This window comes from Oncorhynchus nerka, linkage group LG27 (genome assembly GCF_034236695.1).
Source record: "Oncorhynchus nerka isolate Pitt River linkage group LG27, Oner_Uvic_2.0, whole genome shotgun sequence".
Taxonomy (NCBI): Eukaryota; Metazoa; Chordata; class Actinopteri; order Salmoniformes; family Salmonidae; genus Oncorhynchus; species Oncorhynchus nerka.
Window position 1 is genome coordinate 91,934,413 of NC_088422.1, and position 18,204 is coordinate 91,952,616.

The 18,204-nt window shown below is 48.5% G+C and overlaps 1 protein-coding gene across 1 annotated transcript in view; it reads right to left on the minus strand.

Moving 5' to 3' along the window:
* The window catches only part of LOC115117016 (neogenin-like), an 80,852-nt gene that overhangs the window by 2,282 nt on the left and 60,366 nt on the right, over positions 1-18,204 (minus strand). Inside the window, exon 2 of the mRNA XM_065011184.1 lies at positions 6,475-6,872. Coding sequence (XP_064867256.1) covers positions 6,475-6,872 — 398 coding nt within the window. The remainder of the gene's footprint in view (positions 1-6,474; positions 6,873-18,204) is intronic.

Here is an 18,204-nt window from a genome sequence, read left to right on the forward strand (position 1 = left end):
ATCACTTGCCACCCTAGTGTCGCTCACTACTCAAAGCAAATGTACAACTTTTATTATTCAAAAACAAAAGTCAAATACCGTCCTTTTTTTTTTTTAAATACAGTGATATATTTTGGCCATATCGCCCAGCCCTAAACTAGAGTGGGACAGATGAGAGGAAAGACAGACAGGACAGACACGAAGGGCGGGGGGGTATTGAAGCAAAGACTTCTCTAGAGAGGGATCAGGGGAATGACATGCCTTCCTCCCATCAATCACTGATATTACTCCCTGCATTTGTCAGCGTGCCGCGCCCGCTATTGCCATTACATCTCAGAGGTCGCACCCACGGCCCCATTTCCAGGCCGTTGTCCACTGTAATGGCTTGCTCCCGCCACATCACAATTAACCTTTCTATTGCCAACCTGACAGCCAGCTGGAGACTGATCATTGGGCGACGTGGGCAGGATGTGTGTGTGTGTGTGTGTGTCTGCATGCAAGCCAAAAATGTGGATGCTACCAAGATTACAGATGATAACGATGAGTGAGAACGTTAGACACCCAAATATCATACCCCACAAAATGCTAACCTCCCCTGTTATTGTAATGGTGAGAGGGTAGCATGTCTTGGGGGTATGATATAAAATGCTAACCTCCCCTGTTATTGTAATGGTGAGAGGGTATCATGTCTTGGGGGTATGATATAAAATGCTAACCTCCCCTGTTATTGTAATGGTGAGAGGTTAGCATGTCTTGGGGGTATGATATAAAATGCTAACCTCCCCTGTTATTGTAATGGTGAGAGGGTAGCATGTCTTGGGGGTATGATATAAAATGCTAACCTCCCTGTTATTGTAATGGTGAGAGGTTAGCATGTCTTGGGGGTATGATATAAAATGCTAACCTCCCCTGTTATTGTAATGGTGAGAGGGTAGCATGTCTTGGGGTATGATATAAAATGCTAACCTCCCCTGTTATTGTAATGGTGAGAGGGTAGCATGTCTTGGGGGTATGATATAAAATGCTAACCTCCCCTGTTATTGTAATGGTGAGAGGGTAGCATGTCTTGGGGGTATGATATAAAATGCTAACCTCCCTGTTATTGTAATGGTGAGAGGGTAGCATGTCTTGGGGTATGATATAAAATGCTAACCTCCCCTGTTATTGTAATGGTGAGAGGGTAGCATGTCTTGGGGGTATGATATAAAATGCTAACCTCCCTGTTATTGTAATGGTGAGAGGGTAGCATGTCTTGGGGTATGATATAAAATGCTAACCTCCCTGTTATTGTAATGGTGAGAGGGTAGCATGTCTTGGGGGTATGATATAAAATGCTAACCTCCCTGTTATTGTAATGGTGAGAGGGTAGCATGTCTTGGGGGTATGATATAAAATGCTAACCTCCCTGTTATTGTAATGGTGAGAGGGTAGCATGTCTTGGGGTATGATATAAAATGCTAACCTCCCTGTTATTGTAATGGTGAGAGGGTAGCATGTCTTGGGGGTATGATATAAAATGCTAACCTCCCTGTTATTGTAATGGTGAGAGGGTAGCATGTCTTGGGGTATGATATAAAATGCTAACCTCCCTGTTATTGTAATGGTGAGAGGGTAGCATGTCTTGGGGGTATGATATAAAATGCTAACCTCCCCTGTTATTGTAATGGTGAGAGGGTAGCATGTCTTGGGGGTATGATATAAAATGCTAACCTCCCTGTTATTGTAATGGTGAGAGGGTAGCATGTCTTGGGGGTATGATATAAAATGCTAACCTCCCCTGTTATTGTAATGGTGAGAGGGTAGCATGTCTTGGGGGTATGATATAAAATGCTAACCTCCCCTGTTATTGTAATGGTGAGAGGGTAGCATGTCTTGGGGGTATGATATAAAATGCTAACCTCCCTGTTATTGTAATGGTGAGAGGGTAGCATGTCTTGGGGGTATGATATAAAATGCTAAACTCCCTGTTATTGTAATGGTGAGAGGGTAGCATGTCTTGGGGGTATGATATAAAATGCTAACCTCCCTGTTATTGTAATGGTGAGAGGGTAGCATGTCTTGGGGTATGATATAAAAGCTGTTATTGTAATGTCTAGCATGTCTTGGGGGTATGATATAAAATGCTAACCTCCCTGTTATTGTAATGGTGAGAGGGTAGCATGTCTTGGGGGTATGATATAAAATGCTAACCTCCCCTGTTATTGTAATGGTGAGAGGGTAGCATGTCTTGGGGGTATGATATAAAATGCTAACCTCCCTGTTATTGTAATGGTGAGAGGGTAGCATGTCTTGGGGGTATGATATAAAATGCTAACCTCTCTGTTATTGTAATGGTGAGAGGGTATCATGTCTTGGGAGTATATTTGTGCGTCCATCTTTCTCACTCATCATTATTCACGATTCATTCAGGATTATCCGTAATCATGGTAGTATCCACATTAATGTTTACAATTTTAAAAATGACAATACATTATTTACAAATTATTTCTACTGGGCACCAAATAATCTGAAACAACCAAAACCAGCAAATGATCCAACAGATGTGTAGAGTCACAAGCTTGATGTGGTCATTGCATTATATGAATATGGGGCCAAATACAACCTTTTACTACTTTAATACACATAAGTGAATTTGTCCCAATACTTTGACTCCCTATAAAAGGTGGGGACTGTGTACAAAATGTTGGAAAGTGTCTAAACAGTTCACCTGACATGGATGGAAAAACTCTCAAATTAAAGCTGACAGTCTGCACTTTAACTTCATAGCCATTGATTTTAAATCCAAAGTTTTGGAGTATAGAGTCCAAAATGCCTCATCTGTCCTAATAATTACAGCGGGCACTGTATGTGGGACAAGTAGGAGATGGAGCCCAGCTCTATGCCTCTGTAAGGACAAGTAGGAGATGTAGCCCAGCTCTATGCCTCTGTAAGGACAAGTAGGAGATGTATCTCAGCTCTATGCCTCTGCAAGGAAAGGTAGGAGAGGTAAGCCCAGCTCTATGCCTCTGTAAGGACAAGTAGGAGATGTATCTCAGCTCTATGCCTCTGTAAGGACAAGTAGGAGATGTATCTCAGCTCTATGCCTCTGTAAGGACAAGTAGGAGATGTATCTCAGCTCTATGCCTCTGTAAGGACAAGTAGGAGATGTATCTCAGCTCTATGCCTCTGTAAGGACAAGTAGAGATGTAGCCCAGCTCTATGCCTCTGTAAGGACAAGTAGGAGATGTAGCCCAGCTCTATGCTTCTGTAAGAACAAGTAGGAGATGTAGCCCAGCTCTATGCCTCTGTAAGAACAAGTAGGAGATGTAGCCCAGCTCTATGCTTCTGTAAGAACAAGTAGGAGATGTAGCCCAGCTCTATGCCTCTAAGAACAAGTAGGAGATGTAGCCCAGGTCTATACCTCTGTAAAAATGAATTTAAATCCCATAACAGTTGACCCGGGTGAATCTCATTGACTCTGTGGTTGTATCGTTTTATAGCAGGACCTGATCCTAGGCCCTTTCCCTCAGAGTGCTGCTGTCTACATAAAACATGCACTGACCACACTGACACAGATTGATGGATGGCTGTACAGAGTCAGACTCCACCAGATACCATGAAGCCACACACACACACAGACATGCACGCTCTCTTGAGGTTGATTATTTTGATGCGGCAGTGTGACCTGATAGGTCAGGAGATTTCCCATGATGATAGTGTCGGGTCAGTCCATGTGATCGAGTGGAGTGGGGGATAGCTGTGGACACACACACACCTCCCGCGGGCTGCAAACAATGTCAAGTCATCTGAAGCCATCGTTTATTCAGTGTCCCATCGCATCACAGTGTTAACATTGAAAGACCTAAAGACAATGACATATCATGCATGTGTGGATCACAGCGGCAATTCTATAGGCTAAAACCATCACGGAATGAATGCTTTCAGGTAGCCTCTTTTCAGCAGTATAGATTAGAAAGCAACCTTTGACCGACACTAGGTAAACCAGACACTAGGTAAACCAGACACTAGGTAGACCAGACACTAGGTAGACCAGACACTAGGTAGACCAGACACTAGGTAGACCAGACACTAGGTAGACCAGACACTAGGTAGACCAGACACTAGGTAGACCAGACACTAGGTAGACCAGACACTAGGTAGACCAGACACTAGGTAAAACAGACACTAGGTAAAACAGACACTAGGTAAAACAGACACTAGGTAAAACAGACACTAGGTAAAACAGACACTAGGTAGACCAGACACTAGGTAGACCAGACACTAGGTAGACCAGACACTAGGTAGACCAGACACTAGGTAGACCAGACACTAGGTAGACCAGACACTAGACCAGTAGGTAGACCAGACACTAGGTAGACCAGACACTAGGTAAACCACAGACACTAGGTAAAACAGACACTAGGTAAAACAGACACTAAACAGACACTAGGTACCAGACACTAGGTAGACCAGACACTAGGTAGAACAGACACTAGGTAAAACAGACACTAGGTAAAACAGACACTAGGTAAAACAGACACTAGGTAGACACTAGGTAAAACAGACACTAGGTAAAACAGACACTAGGTAAAACAGACACTAGGTAAAACAGACACTAGGTAAAACAGACACTAGGTAAAACAGACACTAGGTAAAACAGACACTAGGTAGACCAGACACTAGGTAAAACAGTAGTAAAACAGACCAGACACTAGGTAGACCAGACACTAGGTAAAACAGACAGGTAGACCAGACACTAGGTAGACCAGACACTCTTTAGACCAGACACTAGGTAAAACAGACACTAGGTAGACCAGACACTAGGTAGACCAGACACTAGGTAGACCAGACACTAGGTAGACCAGACTCTAGGTAGACCAGACACTAGGTAAAACAGACACTAGGTAAAACAGACACTAGGTAAAACAGACACTAGGTAGACCAGACACTAGGTAGACCAGACACTAGGTAAAACAGACACTAGGTAAAACAGACACTAGGTAGACCAGACACTAGGTAGACCAGACACTAGGTAGACCAGACACTAGGTAAAACAGACACTAGGTAAAACAGACACTAGGTAAAACAGACACTAGGTAAAACAGACACTAGGTAGACCAGACACTAGGTAGACCAGACACTAGGTAAAACAGACACTAGGTAAAACAGACACTAGGTAGACCAGACACTAGGTAGACCAGACACTAGGTAAAACAGACACTAGGTAAAACAGACACTAGGTAAAACAGACACTAGGTAAAACAGACACTAGGTAAAACAGACACTAGGTAAACCAGTCTTCACTGTGATAAAACAGGAAATGTTCCACATGGAATGATGGGTAATGTAGTACAGTGGTTGAATCTTTTTCAGTTACTGTAGCACCAACTGAATTATGCTCTGCCTAGAGTACCCCCTGTGGATAGGCCAGGCACCCCCAGGGGTCATAGTAGCCCCTGAGGCTAAACCAGGCACCCCCAGGGGTCCATGTAGCCCCTGTGGATAGGCCAGGTACACCCCAAGCGCCCTAGTACCCCCTGTGGATAGGCCAGGTACCCCAAGGGGGTCCTAGTGCCCCCTGTGGATTGGACAGGTAGCCCTGTGGATTGGCCAGGTAACCCCAGGGGTCCTAGTACCCCCTGTGGATTGGACAGGTAGCCCCTGTAGATAGGCCGGGTAACCCCAGGGGTCCTAGTACCCCCTGTGGATTGGACAGGTAGCCCCTGTGGATTGGACAGGTATCCCCAGGGGTCCTAGTATCCCCTGTGGATTGGACAGGTAGCCCCTGTGGATAGGATAGGTACCCCCTGTAGATAGGCCAGGCAGCCCTGGTTGGGAAACACTGCTGTAGTAGAGACGTTTTTCTACCATCCAATGGTCGTCCGCTCTCCTCAACGAAGTCGAGCTCATTAGCTCCAAAGGTTATGATAACACATGCAGTCAGAGATCGACCGTGAGAGTGACTTCACACCCACACCTGAGAAGGCTACTCTGGCAGAGTCGAAGATGAAGGCCCTCTCCAGTCGTCCACACCCCCCTCTCCAACATAACAGGGCTGAGGGAGAACATAATTGCATTCCTGCGCTCCTCCGCCTGCAAATTGAATTTCGGGGCAAGACCCAGCTCAAACACCTAATAATCCCTGCTGCTCTGCTCGGCTCTCTCACCCAAATGAAACAAGGTCACATTGTACAGCCCTGCAGCTTGCAGAACCCACAGCGACATCACAACCAGACCCCCCCTCATGTTTGAGACAGTGCAGCAACATATATTGAAAATATACTGAAAATAAGCACCAATACCACAGTTGGACAACAGAGTTTCACAACAGAGGCCTTTTCTCAGTGCTGTGTTCTTAGGACCGGTAATGTGTTCAGCCTGGATCCATTAGTGCACTTTTCATTTACACTGTATGCCAGTCCCTCTTCTCTTTCCTCTTCTTCAATCTCTTCCTCACTCATTACATACATAATTTATTGCTGCCTTTCAACTCCCTCTCTCCCTCCTCAGTCTTACCCAGAGAATGAAATAGAACCCAGTATGATATATGTTCTGTGTATGGGTCCTACCTGCCACGGTGAGGCGGGCGGTGCGGCTGGCGATGGTTCCCAAGCTGTCGATGGTGGCCACACACTGGTACGTGCCCTCGTCGGGCTTGTTGTGCTTGGAGTGCACAACGCTAGAGATGAGCAGCGAGCCGTCAGGCAGAACACGCCGCCGCCCGTCGTCTGGCGCCAGGCTCAGGAAGGTTCCATCCTTCTTCCACTCCACACGGGCCTGGGGCGCAGTGGGCTCCGAGGCAGGGTCCCCGCTGTGCGCTGAGCAGTTGAGCAGTGCTGGGGCACCTCTCACAGCCAGTGTGTCCCACGGCTCCACCGAGAACCAGAAGGGGCTGAAGGGCCTCGCCGCCGTGCCTGGAGAGGAGAGAGGAAGAGGGGTTGAAGTTAGTTCACTGTAATTAAACAATGGCAGTACGTTCTTGTTGACTTGAACAGCCTTTGACTGGAAGCAAAACAATATGGGCCCTAGAACAGTAACTCATGTATTTTCATTTAGATTCAGGCTCTGACCTCTGTTCACCTGTTATTCCACTTCAAATCAATCACTAAGTCACATTTCAAAACCACCAACGGCTCACACAAAACACAATTACTGACTCATACATTCTATATTCATAACTAAAGCTTAAAACAGACAGTACAAAACAGATCGGAACACAAACTAATCAATGTCAAATTCAGTACAAAATGTCTTCCTGCTAGTTCCCGACAACCCACAGCCAAAACCAGCCCACAAGAATTCACTGGCAAGAGGCAAGGCAGAGACAAATCTCATCCCGTTCCCAAGTCCCCTCCCTACAAAAGTGCTTTAATGAGAAGGGAAAGGAAGGTGTTGGAAGGCTTTCTTCCAGCCATTTATCCCTGCGTAATGGTAAACCTCACTGACAACAATTGCTCTGCATTTGCCCTCATAAATAATTCAGACATTCACCCAGAGTCACACAGTGGTATTGTTTAGATAAATACCCACAATCATCAGTTCTGCAGGCTTGAGAAACAGAATAATTAAAGGATTCTGAAACCAGTTTTAACACAACGAACAGCATTAAAATAAGTGGCTGCATGTTCAATGTAGTTTAAATGATGCCGTTATGTTCCAAGGAGGTGACATCTCAGGAGAGGAGGAAAGGAGGGAGAGTTACCAGGTCTGTGGCATGATCGCAGCATCAGTTCTGCCATTTATCTTCTGGGGGTAATTTCTCTATCTCAGTTGCCCCATCGCGTTCCCATGGAGAAGTTATACATGGTATTCATTAGGCAATATGGCCACTGCACTGCAGCCAGGTAACCCTAAACTAAAACAAATCGTTTCTTCTGTTGACTTGAGTTTATTTTTACAGGGACAGTGCACATTAAATCAACGTTTCAGTAAAAGTGACTGTTTTAGCCAGCCGGATCATTTAACAGCAAGTCCCTGGGCAGGTTATTAAAAACTATTACAATAACAGCACAGACAAACAATGTCCAGTGAGGGCCTCCCGAGTGGCGCTGGGGTCTGAGGCACTCCAACGTAGTGCTAGCTATGTCACTACAGATCCTGGTTCGATCCCAGGCTGTGTTGCAGCCGGCCGCGACCGGAAGACCCATGAGGTGGCGCACAATTGGCCCAGCGTCGCCTGGGTTAGGGGAGGGTTTGGCCCAGCGTCGCCTGGGTTAGGGGAGGGTTTGGCCCAGCGTCGCACTAGCAACTCCTGTAGCAGGCCGGACACAATGCACGCTGACACGGTCGCCAGGTGTACATAATTTTTAACAATGAGCAGTGAACACATGCAGAGCAACATAGGACAAGCAACACGTAGCACGCAGACAGACCAGGCAACACGTAGCCACACCGAGCAACACGTAGCACGCAGACAGACCTTAGCAACACGTAGCACGCAGACAGACCTTAGCAACACGTAGCACGCAGACAGACCTTAGCAACACGTAGCACGCAGACAGACCTTAGCAACACGTAGCACGCAGACAGACCGAGCAACACGTAGCGCGCAGACAGACCTTAGCAACACGTAGCGCGCAGACAGACCGAGCAACACGTAGCGCGCAGACAGACCGAGCAACACGTAGCACGCAGACAGACCGAGCAACACGTAGCACGCAGACAGACCTTAGCAACACGTAGCGCGCAGACAGACCTTAGCAACACGTAGCGCGCAGACAGACCGAGCAACACGTAGCACGCAGACAGACCGAGCAACACAACACAGTAGCAACACGTAGCACGCAGACAGACCGAGCAACACGTAGCACGCAGACAGACCTTAGCAACACGTAGCACGCAGACAGACCGAGCAACACGTAGCACACAGACAGACCTTAGCAACACGTAGCACACAGACAGACCGAGCAACACGTAGCACGCAGACAGACCTTAGCAACACGTAGCACGCAGACAGACCTTAGCAACACGTAGCACGCAGACAGACCTTAGCAACACGTAGCACGCAGACAGACCTTAGCAACACGTAGCACGCAGACAGACCTTAGCAACACGTAGCACGCAGACAGACCTTAGCAACACGTAGCGCGCAGACAGACCTTAGCAACACGTAGCGCGCAGACAGACCGAGCAACATGTAGCACACAGACAGACCTTAGCAACACGTAGCACACAGACAGACCGAGCAACACGTAGCACACAGACAGACCTTAGCAACACGTAGCACACAGACAGACCGAGCAACACGTAGCACGCAGAGCAACATAGGACAAGCAACACAGAGAGCAATTTCCACACCTCACAAGCTACAGACAACAGATAAGATGAAACCCTCTTGCTCTCTCTTTTCCATTTATTCTAAGTGTTAAAACAGAATCTCTTCGCTTAGAAAGGCCATTGGAGAGAAGCAAAATAGTAAACTTCCTGAAAGGAGCTACACATGTTCCGTCATAACATATATGGAGACAGTGGTCTTAAAAGCTCCTTAAACTGTAGCAAGAGGTTGATCACACCACATCAATAGGTCTAACGGACCTGTGTGTCTATAATGGGCAGGCCTGTGACTGTGGCACAACAGCAGGCTGTGTATTTATATGTTGGCTTGTGAGACAGATGGAGAGAGACCTGTGTGGAGCTACTGCATTGGGACTTGTCCTCTCCAGCAGGCCTCGAGCACCATCACACGCTTAATCATCTCCGTCTTCAGCTGCTGTTGGAACAGTTGGGGAAGCTGGGCTCTGGGGGTCCAAATCACACCGTTTGAGACAAAATGACCGCCTTTAGCAGCTTTGAAGCAGGAGCAGTGGAAGAGAGAGGGCTCTGCCGAGGCTTATTCTAAGGGCGATGGTGTCAAATTGGCTGACCATATGCTTTAAAGCACAGACACACAACATCCCTAGTCAGCAGAGCAAAGGGACTGGAGTGGGGCTGCACCACAAGCTGCCTCTCTTCCTTTGACACACTCAATCCAGGGTCATTCATCTCGTGGCCAACGCTCTGCTGATGCAGAGGCTGGAGCAATACAGCAGCCACACAGCCTCATCACTGCTCTGTGGCTAGCTCGCTACACAACAGCGCCCTGCTCTGTGGCTAGCTCGCTACACAACAGCGCCCTGCTCTGTGGCTAGCTCGCTACACAACAGCGCCCTGCTCTGTGGCTAGCTCGCTACACAACAGCGCCCTGCTCTGTGGCTAGCTCGCTACACAACAGCGCCCTGCTCTGTGGCTAGCTCGCTACACAACAGCGCCCTGCTCTGTGGCTATCTCGCTACACAAATGCGCCCTGCTCTGTGGCTAGCTCGCTACACAAATGCGCCCTGCTCTGTGGCTAGCTCGCTACACAACAGCGCCCTGCTCTGTGGCTAGCTCGCTACACAACAGCGCCCTGCTCTGTGGCTAGCTCGCTACACAACAGCGCCCTGCTCTGTGGCTAGCTCGCTACACAACAGCGCCCTGCTACACAACAGCAGCCCTGCTCTGTGGCTAGCTCGCTACACAACAGCGCCCTGCTCTGTGGCTGCTCGCTACACACAACAGCTACCTGCTCTGTGGCTACTACACAACAGCGACCTGCTCTGTGGCTAGCTCGCTACACAACAGCGACCTGCTCTGTGGCTAGCTCGCTACACAACAGCGACCTGCTCTGTGGCTAGCTCGCTACACAACAGCAACCTGCTCGGTGGCTAGCTCGCTACACAACAGCGCCCTGCTCTGTGGCCAGCTCACTACACAATATCAAATCAAATGTATTTATATAGCCCTTCTTAGATATGCTGATATCTCAAAGTGCTGTACAGAAACCCTGTGTAAAACCCCAAACAGCAAGCAATGCAGGTGTAGAAGCCCGGTAGCTAGGAAAAACTCCCTAGAAAGGCCAAAACCTAGGAAGAAACCTAGAGAGGAACCAGGCTATGAGGGGTGGCAAGTCCTCTTCTGGCTGTGCCGGGTAGAGATTATAATTCTGGCTGTGCCGGGTAGAGATTATGTTCATAAATGACCAGCATGGTCAAATAATAATAATCACAGTAGTTGTCGAGGGTGCAGCAAGTCAACACCTCCGGAGTAAATGTCAGTTGGCTTTTCATTGCCGATCATTGAGAGTATCTCTACCACTCCTGCTGTCTCTAGAGAGTTGAAAACAGCAGGTCTGGCAGTGGTGGATGGAGAGCGGTGGATGAGCCCTGCTCTGTGGCTAGCCTAGCAGCGGTGGATGGACAGTGGTGGATGGAGAGCGGTGGATGGACAGCGGTGGATGCGCCCTGCTCTGTGGCTAGCCTAGCAGCGGTGGATGGACAGCGGTGGATGTGCCCTGCTCTGTGGCTAGCCTAGCAGCGGTGGATGGACAGCGGTGGATGTGCCCTGCTCTGTGGCTAGCCTAGCAGCGGTGGATGGAGAGCGGTGGATGGACAGTGGTGGATGCGCCCTGCTCTGTGGCTAGCCTAGCAGCGGTGGATGGACAGTGGTGGATGGAGAGCGGTGGATGGACAGTGGTGGATGGAGAGCGGTGGATGCGCCCTGCTCTGTGGCTAGCCTAGCAGCGGTGGATGGACAGTGGTGGATGGAGAGCGGTGGATGGACAGTGGTGGATGGAGAGCGGTGGATGCGCCCTGCTCTGTGGCTAGCCTGGCAGCGGTGGATGGAGAGCGGTGGATGGACAGCAGTGGATGTGCCCTGCTCTGTGGCTAGCCTGGCAGCTGTGGATGGAGAGTGGTGGATGTGCCCTGCTCTGTGGCTAGCCTGGCAGCTGTGGATGGAGAGCGGTGGATGTGCCCTGCTCTGTGGCTAGCCTGGCAGCGGTGGATGGAGAGCGGTGGATGTGCCCTGCTCTGTGGCTAGCCTGGCAGCGGTGGATGGACAGCGGTGGATGGACAGCGGTGGATGCGCCCTGCTCTGTGGCTAGCCTGGCAGCGGTGGATGGACGTGTAGGCCTATCAGTGGATGACGTGGCTGGCTTGAAGCGAGGTAAGTCCAGGTGATGAAAATAGTCTTCGTAATAGCATCTGCACCGAGCTGATATTTGCAGGCCAGCTTATCACAGAGTGTGAAGACACTGAGCGCTTCACTATAAACAAAATACATAAACCAGGTTTGGAAACAGAGGAATTCCATCAGCCCCCCCAGTATAAACATCATGAATCTTCTTGTATCTCCTGTTGGTTTACAACGTGTATATGTTCAGTGCTATTACCACAGTGCTCAGGGTCCTGTCTACAGTACACCCTTACTGAGACCCATAGGGATTACAACACAGCACAAAGCCATGAGACGGGAATAGACTTGAGCCGTAAGCATTTTTTCAACCAACTTTAAAAATCCTATTTACAGTTGCAGCCAGAATTTCAGTGTTTTTTGGTTATCATTAATGGTTAATGAGCAAATGTTTGAGAAACAACATTACAAATCCAAACACAGCAGATAAAAGATGAAACCAGGCCAATTCTATCTCCCAATGAATAGCAGAGTTGACAACAGCAGTTTCACATTTTGAAAGTGCAACAAATATGGAGGGGATGAATGTTTTAGTGATATTTGTCCAACAAAACCCGGGAGGCCGTGCAGTCTACAGCCAGAGGACAGAGTGGTTCAGAAGCAGCTGGATGTAGGAGAGGGGAGGACGACCCTGTGGGGTTAAGGAGAGAAAGAAGAAGAGACTCGAGGACAACATCATCTCAGCCAGAGGACAGAGTGGTTCAGAAGCAGCTGGATGTAGGAGAGGGGAGGACGACCCTGTGGGGTTAAGGAGAGAAAGAAGAAGAGACTCGAGGACAGGATCCTCTCAGCCAGGGAGAGAGCTCTACCAACAACGAGGCCAACAAACTACATTTGAAACTACACAAAAAGGCACCTCTACCATCAAAACTTCTACAAGAGGAAAGTCTCAATCTTTGACAACCGGAGGCAAACTTAACTTTGGCTTTCATAACTGCATCCCAAAGGAATACCTGGGAAAAGAGAAGAGAGTTGCACACACTACTGAACTTGTCGTTGCCAAAAAGATGCAACACTTTCCTCATCTCTGAGTTGCAAACAAAGTCAGAGAATGTGTTTCTTCCAGTGAAGAGAGTTGTGTTATTTTAATCCACAGATATCTTGATATCTGCAGGGCCACAGACTATTCCTCCATTGTTTACTTGAGAACACAGAGAGAAGCTAGTGAACAACAAACGTATAAACTCTCCCAATGCCTATGGACTACAACCAATCGTTATGCCAGGGCTTCATCGGGCCCTGAAATCGTTCTGTGCTGAAATAGTTTCATTTCACACAGCTGTGGAGTTACAGGGGGAGGAGTGTTATGGGCAGGGATGGGAGGTGTCAGAAGGAAACCATATTACAGGCAGCGAGGTTTAATCTATTCTGCCCTGCGTTGAGGGGCCCACCGTTCGTGTTGAAAACATGGACTGTCTGCAGCCCTGGACAAGCCGGGAGCCGAGGGGAGAAAATGAGGTTGTCTGCTTGATAAGTATGGGCTGTTACCTCGGTCCCGCCGCTTCCCAAATCCACTTTACTCAGCAGTCAGAAAGGGTTTGGGATTGGAAGCGCGGCTTACGGCAGTGTCCTGATTAGGCACCCCTTTCTCCCCGAGCCGGGTGAATGGGAGAGGAGTGGATTCACACCGATGGATGTGCTACATCACTAGGCCCGTGGGCCGATGCTGAAAAATGCTTGAATGCTGCTGTTTGAGAAATGCTTTCAGGGACATTACAAGGCTGGGAAGTGTGTGTGTGTGTGTGTGTGTGTGTGTGTGTGTGTGTGTGTGTGTGTGCGCATGCGGTGTTCACAGGATAATATTTGCTTATAAGTGCACTTCTCACTCAGAGTAGTGTTTAGGTTGGGCTTTTACAAGGTAACTGAATGACCTTGATGACACAAAGTCAGGCCAGTTAAAGTGACACACTAAATCAGCTCAAGGATGGGGAATCTACATCGAGGCCATTTAACATGGAGGAGATCTGCTCATATCAACGGTGGGCTTTGTCGCATCAAACAGCATCACTGCCTGGTTTAATCATAAAAAATGGAATATAGGCCTCTGATCAATTCTTGACAGAACAGATAACATTTCATACTTAGCAGCTACCAAGGTGAACCTCTCAAAGTCATGTTGAAATCCAAAGAGAAAACCAGAGGGTCTCTAACCCTCCACACAAAGACACACCCCCCCCCCCAGCAGGAAGCCTCCTTCCCCCACCCCTGTCGTCCCCCCTGTAGGAAGCCTCCTTCCCCCACCCCTCTAACTGCTGGAGATATATAGAACAGACCACTAACAGCAACATCCTCGAGCCTGAACAGCCCGTTCCCTTTCATACTTCAACTACTTACTTGCTCATTGTTACAACACTGTACATAGCCAATAATATAACATTTGAAATGTCTACACTCAAAAGTTTTAAAAGAATATAATGTTAATTAATGTTTCCCTTTTACAATTCCCTTTTGTTCGTGACCTATTCCATTTCCTTGGGAAATGTAAACAGATATATCCCTTACCAATAAAGCCCTTTGAATTGAATTTCCTGAGAGACAGAGGGTGAGAGAGGAGAGAAAGAGTTCTCAAACATAAAGAACCTCCCCGTCTCCGTTTTGGAAGGATTTCCCGTCGGAGCAATTTTGTAAAAAAAATAATTAATAACACAGTATTTGTACAAATAAAATAGAAGTCTAGTTCAATGGCCTGGTATACTGTACAGATCGTTGGTACGAGGTTTGAAAATTGTCACACTGCCCTTTGTTAGCATCTAATATCCACGCCATGGTATTGCTTTATTGAGTCAGCACACCGACCTTCAGCTAAATTAACACGCTCCAAGAAAATATCCTTTCTAACAGTAAGGACTGGTGAATATAGGAATATAGATGTGAAATATGCCTGGTAATAAGAAGAGAGAAGTCTGCTGCTACAGATAAACAGAAGTCAGTTTCTTCTTTCTCGTCTCTTTCTACATCTCTACACCTTCCTCCCTCTTCTCTCTTTGTCCCTCCGCCCACTGTGTCAGTCTCTTTAGTCAGGCTGGAAATGCCCCTCTCTCCCTCTCGCTCGCTCTCTCTCCCCCTTTCATGTCTGGCCACCTCCCTCTTCACAGACTCCCCTTCATCTCTCCATCCCACTCGTTTTCAAGCCCATCTGTCACCAGGAAACACATCGGGAAATAACAGTGATCTGGAGACCAAACCTGAGGGGGGGGAGGGTTTGTCTTTCCAGCAGGAGGGTAGTGGTACGGCTGATAGCTCCTCAGACTGAATTGGATGTCCATTGAAATCAAAATGTCGGTTTCAAAAAATAAAAAATAAACGCTTAGAAATGTGGCTATATAGAGTAGTTGGTAGTTGAGTAGCTGTCATGTAAATAGATAATAGACCTGTCCTCTATAAAGCCTGTGGTGCAGATGACTAACAGACGATTAACTGAGCCTGACGTTCACCTGTATTCACTGACTGACTAGATAGAAGTTCTGTCAATAAAAGATGAGTGAAAAAAACACGTTTTATTAGGAGGGTAGAGCTGTAGCTGTGATAAATGGATCAAATGAGAGAAGTCTCATGAAAAAATATTTTAAACCTGCCATATTAGATTACCCCCCCAACTCACTGGACACAAAACAGCCACACACCTCAAGTGTGTGAAGAATGCCCCTCTCCCCAACAGTGTGATTACTACCTCAGTGTTTAGAGCTTGATGTAGTCACCTCATACAAGTACTTGGGAGTATGACTAGATGGCACACTGTGCTTCTCTCAGCACATATCCAAGCTGCAGGCTTAAGTTAAATCTATACTTGGTTTCCTCTATCGTAATCGCTCCTCTTTCACCCCAGCGGCCAAACTAACCCTGATTCAGATGACCATCCTACCCATGCTAGATTACGGAGACGTAATTTATAGATCAGCAGGTAAGGGTGCTCTCGAGCAGCTAGATGTTCTTTACCATTCGGCCATCAGATTTGACACCAATGCTCCTTATAGGACACATCACTGCACTCTATACTCCTCTGTAAACTGGTCATCTCTGTTAACCCATTGCAAAACCCACTGGTTGATGCTTATTTATAAAACCCTCTTAGGCCTCACTCCCCCCCTATCTGAGATATCTACTGCAGCCCTCATCCTCTACATATAACACCCGTTCTACCAGTCACATTCTGTTAAAGGTCCCCAAAGCACACACATCCCTGGGTCACTCCTCCTCAGTTCACTGCAGCTAGTGACTGGAACGAGCTGCAAAAAAACACTCAAACGGGACAGTTTTATCTCAATATCTTCATTCAAAGACTCAATCATGGTCACTCTTACTGACAGTTGTGGCTGCGTCGCCTGATGCATTGTTGTCTCGCCCTTTGTGCTGTTGTCTGTACCATGTTTTGTCCTGCTACCATGTTGTGCTGCTGGCCTGCTGCCATGTGTTGCTACCATGCTGTGTTGTCGTCTTAGGTCTCTTTACGTAGTGTTGTCTCTTGTCGTGATGTGTGTTTTGTCCTATATTTATGTATTTTTCATCTCAGCCCCTGTCCCCGCAGGAGGCCTTTTGGTAGGCTGTCATCTAAATAGGAGTGTGTTCTTAACTGACTTGCCTAGTTACATAGATATATATTTGTATGTAAGTCTTCCACACAAAGATAACTTACATGGTGGGGAGTATTTGCAGCAAAATGATCAAATTCCCTAAATACAAGAAAAGGGACAGAAATGGAATTGATCTCCACTGTTGCCGTACGGGAGGCTCTTTCCTGTCCTCCAGCGCTCCTCAAGGAGCTATAATGTGCCCACTTTACTTTCCTTCCCTGTGAGCCCTCTGACAGGAACAATGCCAGGCCTGCCTGGGTTTGGTACTGGGGATGTGACCCGTTGACCGTTGGATCCAGCTGGATGTTCTGATAGCTGTTGAGGGGTGGGGGAGACCAAGCAGTAAAAAGGCTGGACAGAATGGTTGGTATGCCCGGCCACACCAGCTTTACTGCCTTGGTTGGCACCAGCTCAGCTGGCAGATTGAAAGGAAGGATCCAATTCTCGCGGCGCTCTGTCATCCTACTTACAGGCAAAAAGAGGTGAACCACCGGACCCCGGCGGTTAGAAAACACTGCTGGTTCGCTTTCTGGCCTTGGGTCACAGTGACTACATCAGCTGTGCAGGGAAAACACTTTTACAGGAAGATTTGAATCCAATGGAGACACAATCCACCAGAGAGAACACTAAGAGACAAACACTGGGACATGACTCAGTAAACTAGTGTCTTTAACAGTGCTACAACTGGCTCCACTATACACTCTTTAAATCAACATGTTGTACTGTTTCAAGACTAGTTTGATGAGGAATAAACTCATCTTTTCATTTGCAGTTTTTAGCCTGAGGTGTTGTAAATCCCAGTATACAAGGCCAATTTATCTGGGGAGCAGCAGGGATGACAACAAGCATGTGGCCACGCCGCGGGCCTCTGCCGGGCTAGGGCGGGCCTCTGCCGGGCTAGGGCGGGCCTCTGCCGGGCTAGGGCGGGCCTCTGCCGGGCTAGGGCGGGCCTCTGCCGGGCGCGCCGCGGGCCTCTGCCGGGCGCGCCGCGGGCCTCTGCCGGGCGCGCCGCGGGCCTCTGCCGGGCGCGCCGCGGGCCTCTGCCGGGCGCGCCGCGGGCCTCTGCCGGGCTAGGGCGGGCCTCTGCTAGGGCGCGGGCCTCTGCCGGGCTAGGGCGCGCCGCGGGCCTCTGCCGGGCTAGGGCGCGCCGCGGGCCTCTGCCGGGCTAGGGCGCGCCGCGGGCCTCTGCCGGGCTAGGGCGCGCCGCGGGCCTCTGCCGGGCTAGGGCGCGCCGCGGGCCTCTGCCGGGCTAGGGCGCGCGGCGGGCAACACATTTCTATCACTGCTGGGAGAGGATTCATCCTCTGGCTATAGGGAGGAACCCACCAGGAGCTAGTCAATGAAGTGAGGCTGACAAATGTGTTTGATGACTGTGTGCAGCAGGAGAGGAGAGTGTCTGGGCGGGTGTGGGGAGACTGAAAATAAGTGTGGTATGGTGGAGAAAGCGAAAGCGAGAGGAGAGAGAGAGGACTGCTGTTGGCAGGATTAGGTAAATCTGCCTCTCCCAGATAGCAAATCCCTGTGGTATCCTGTTCATTTCAAACAACAGGCTTATCCCTCTGACTGAAACACTTCTCACCTCCACTGGACAAGCTAATTAACCACACTGAATAAGCCTCATTCTTCCTCTGGTTCCTCAGCCATCACAGTGGGCTCACTACGAAATGCTGAAGGACAGGTTAGTGAC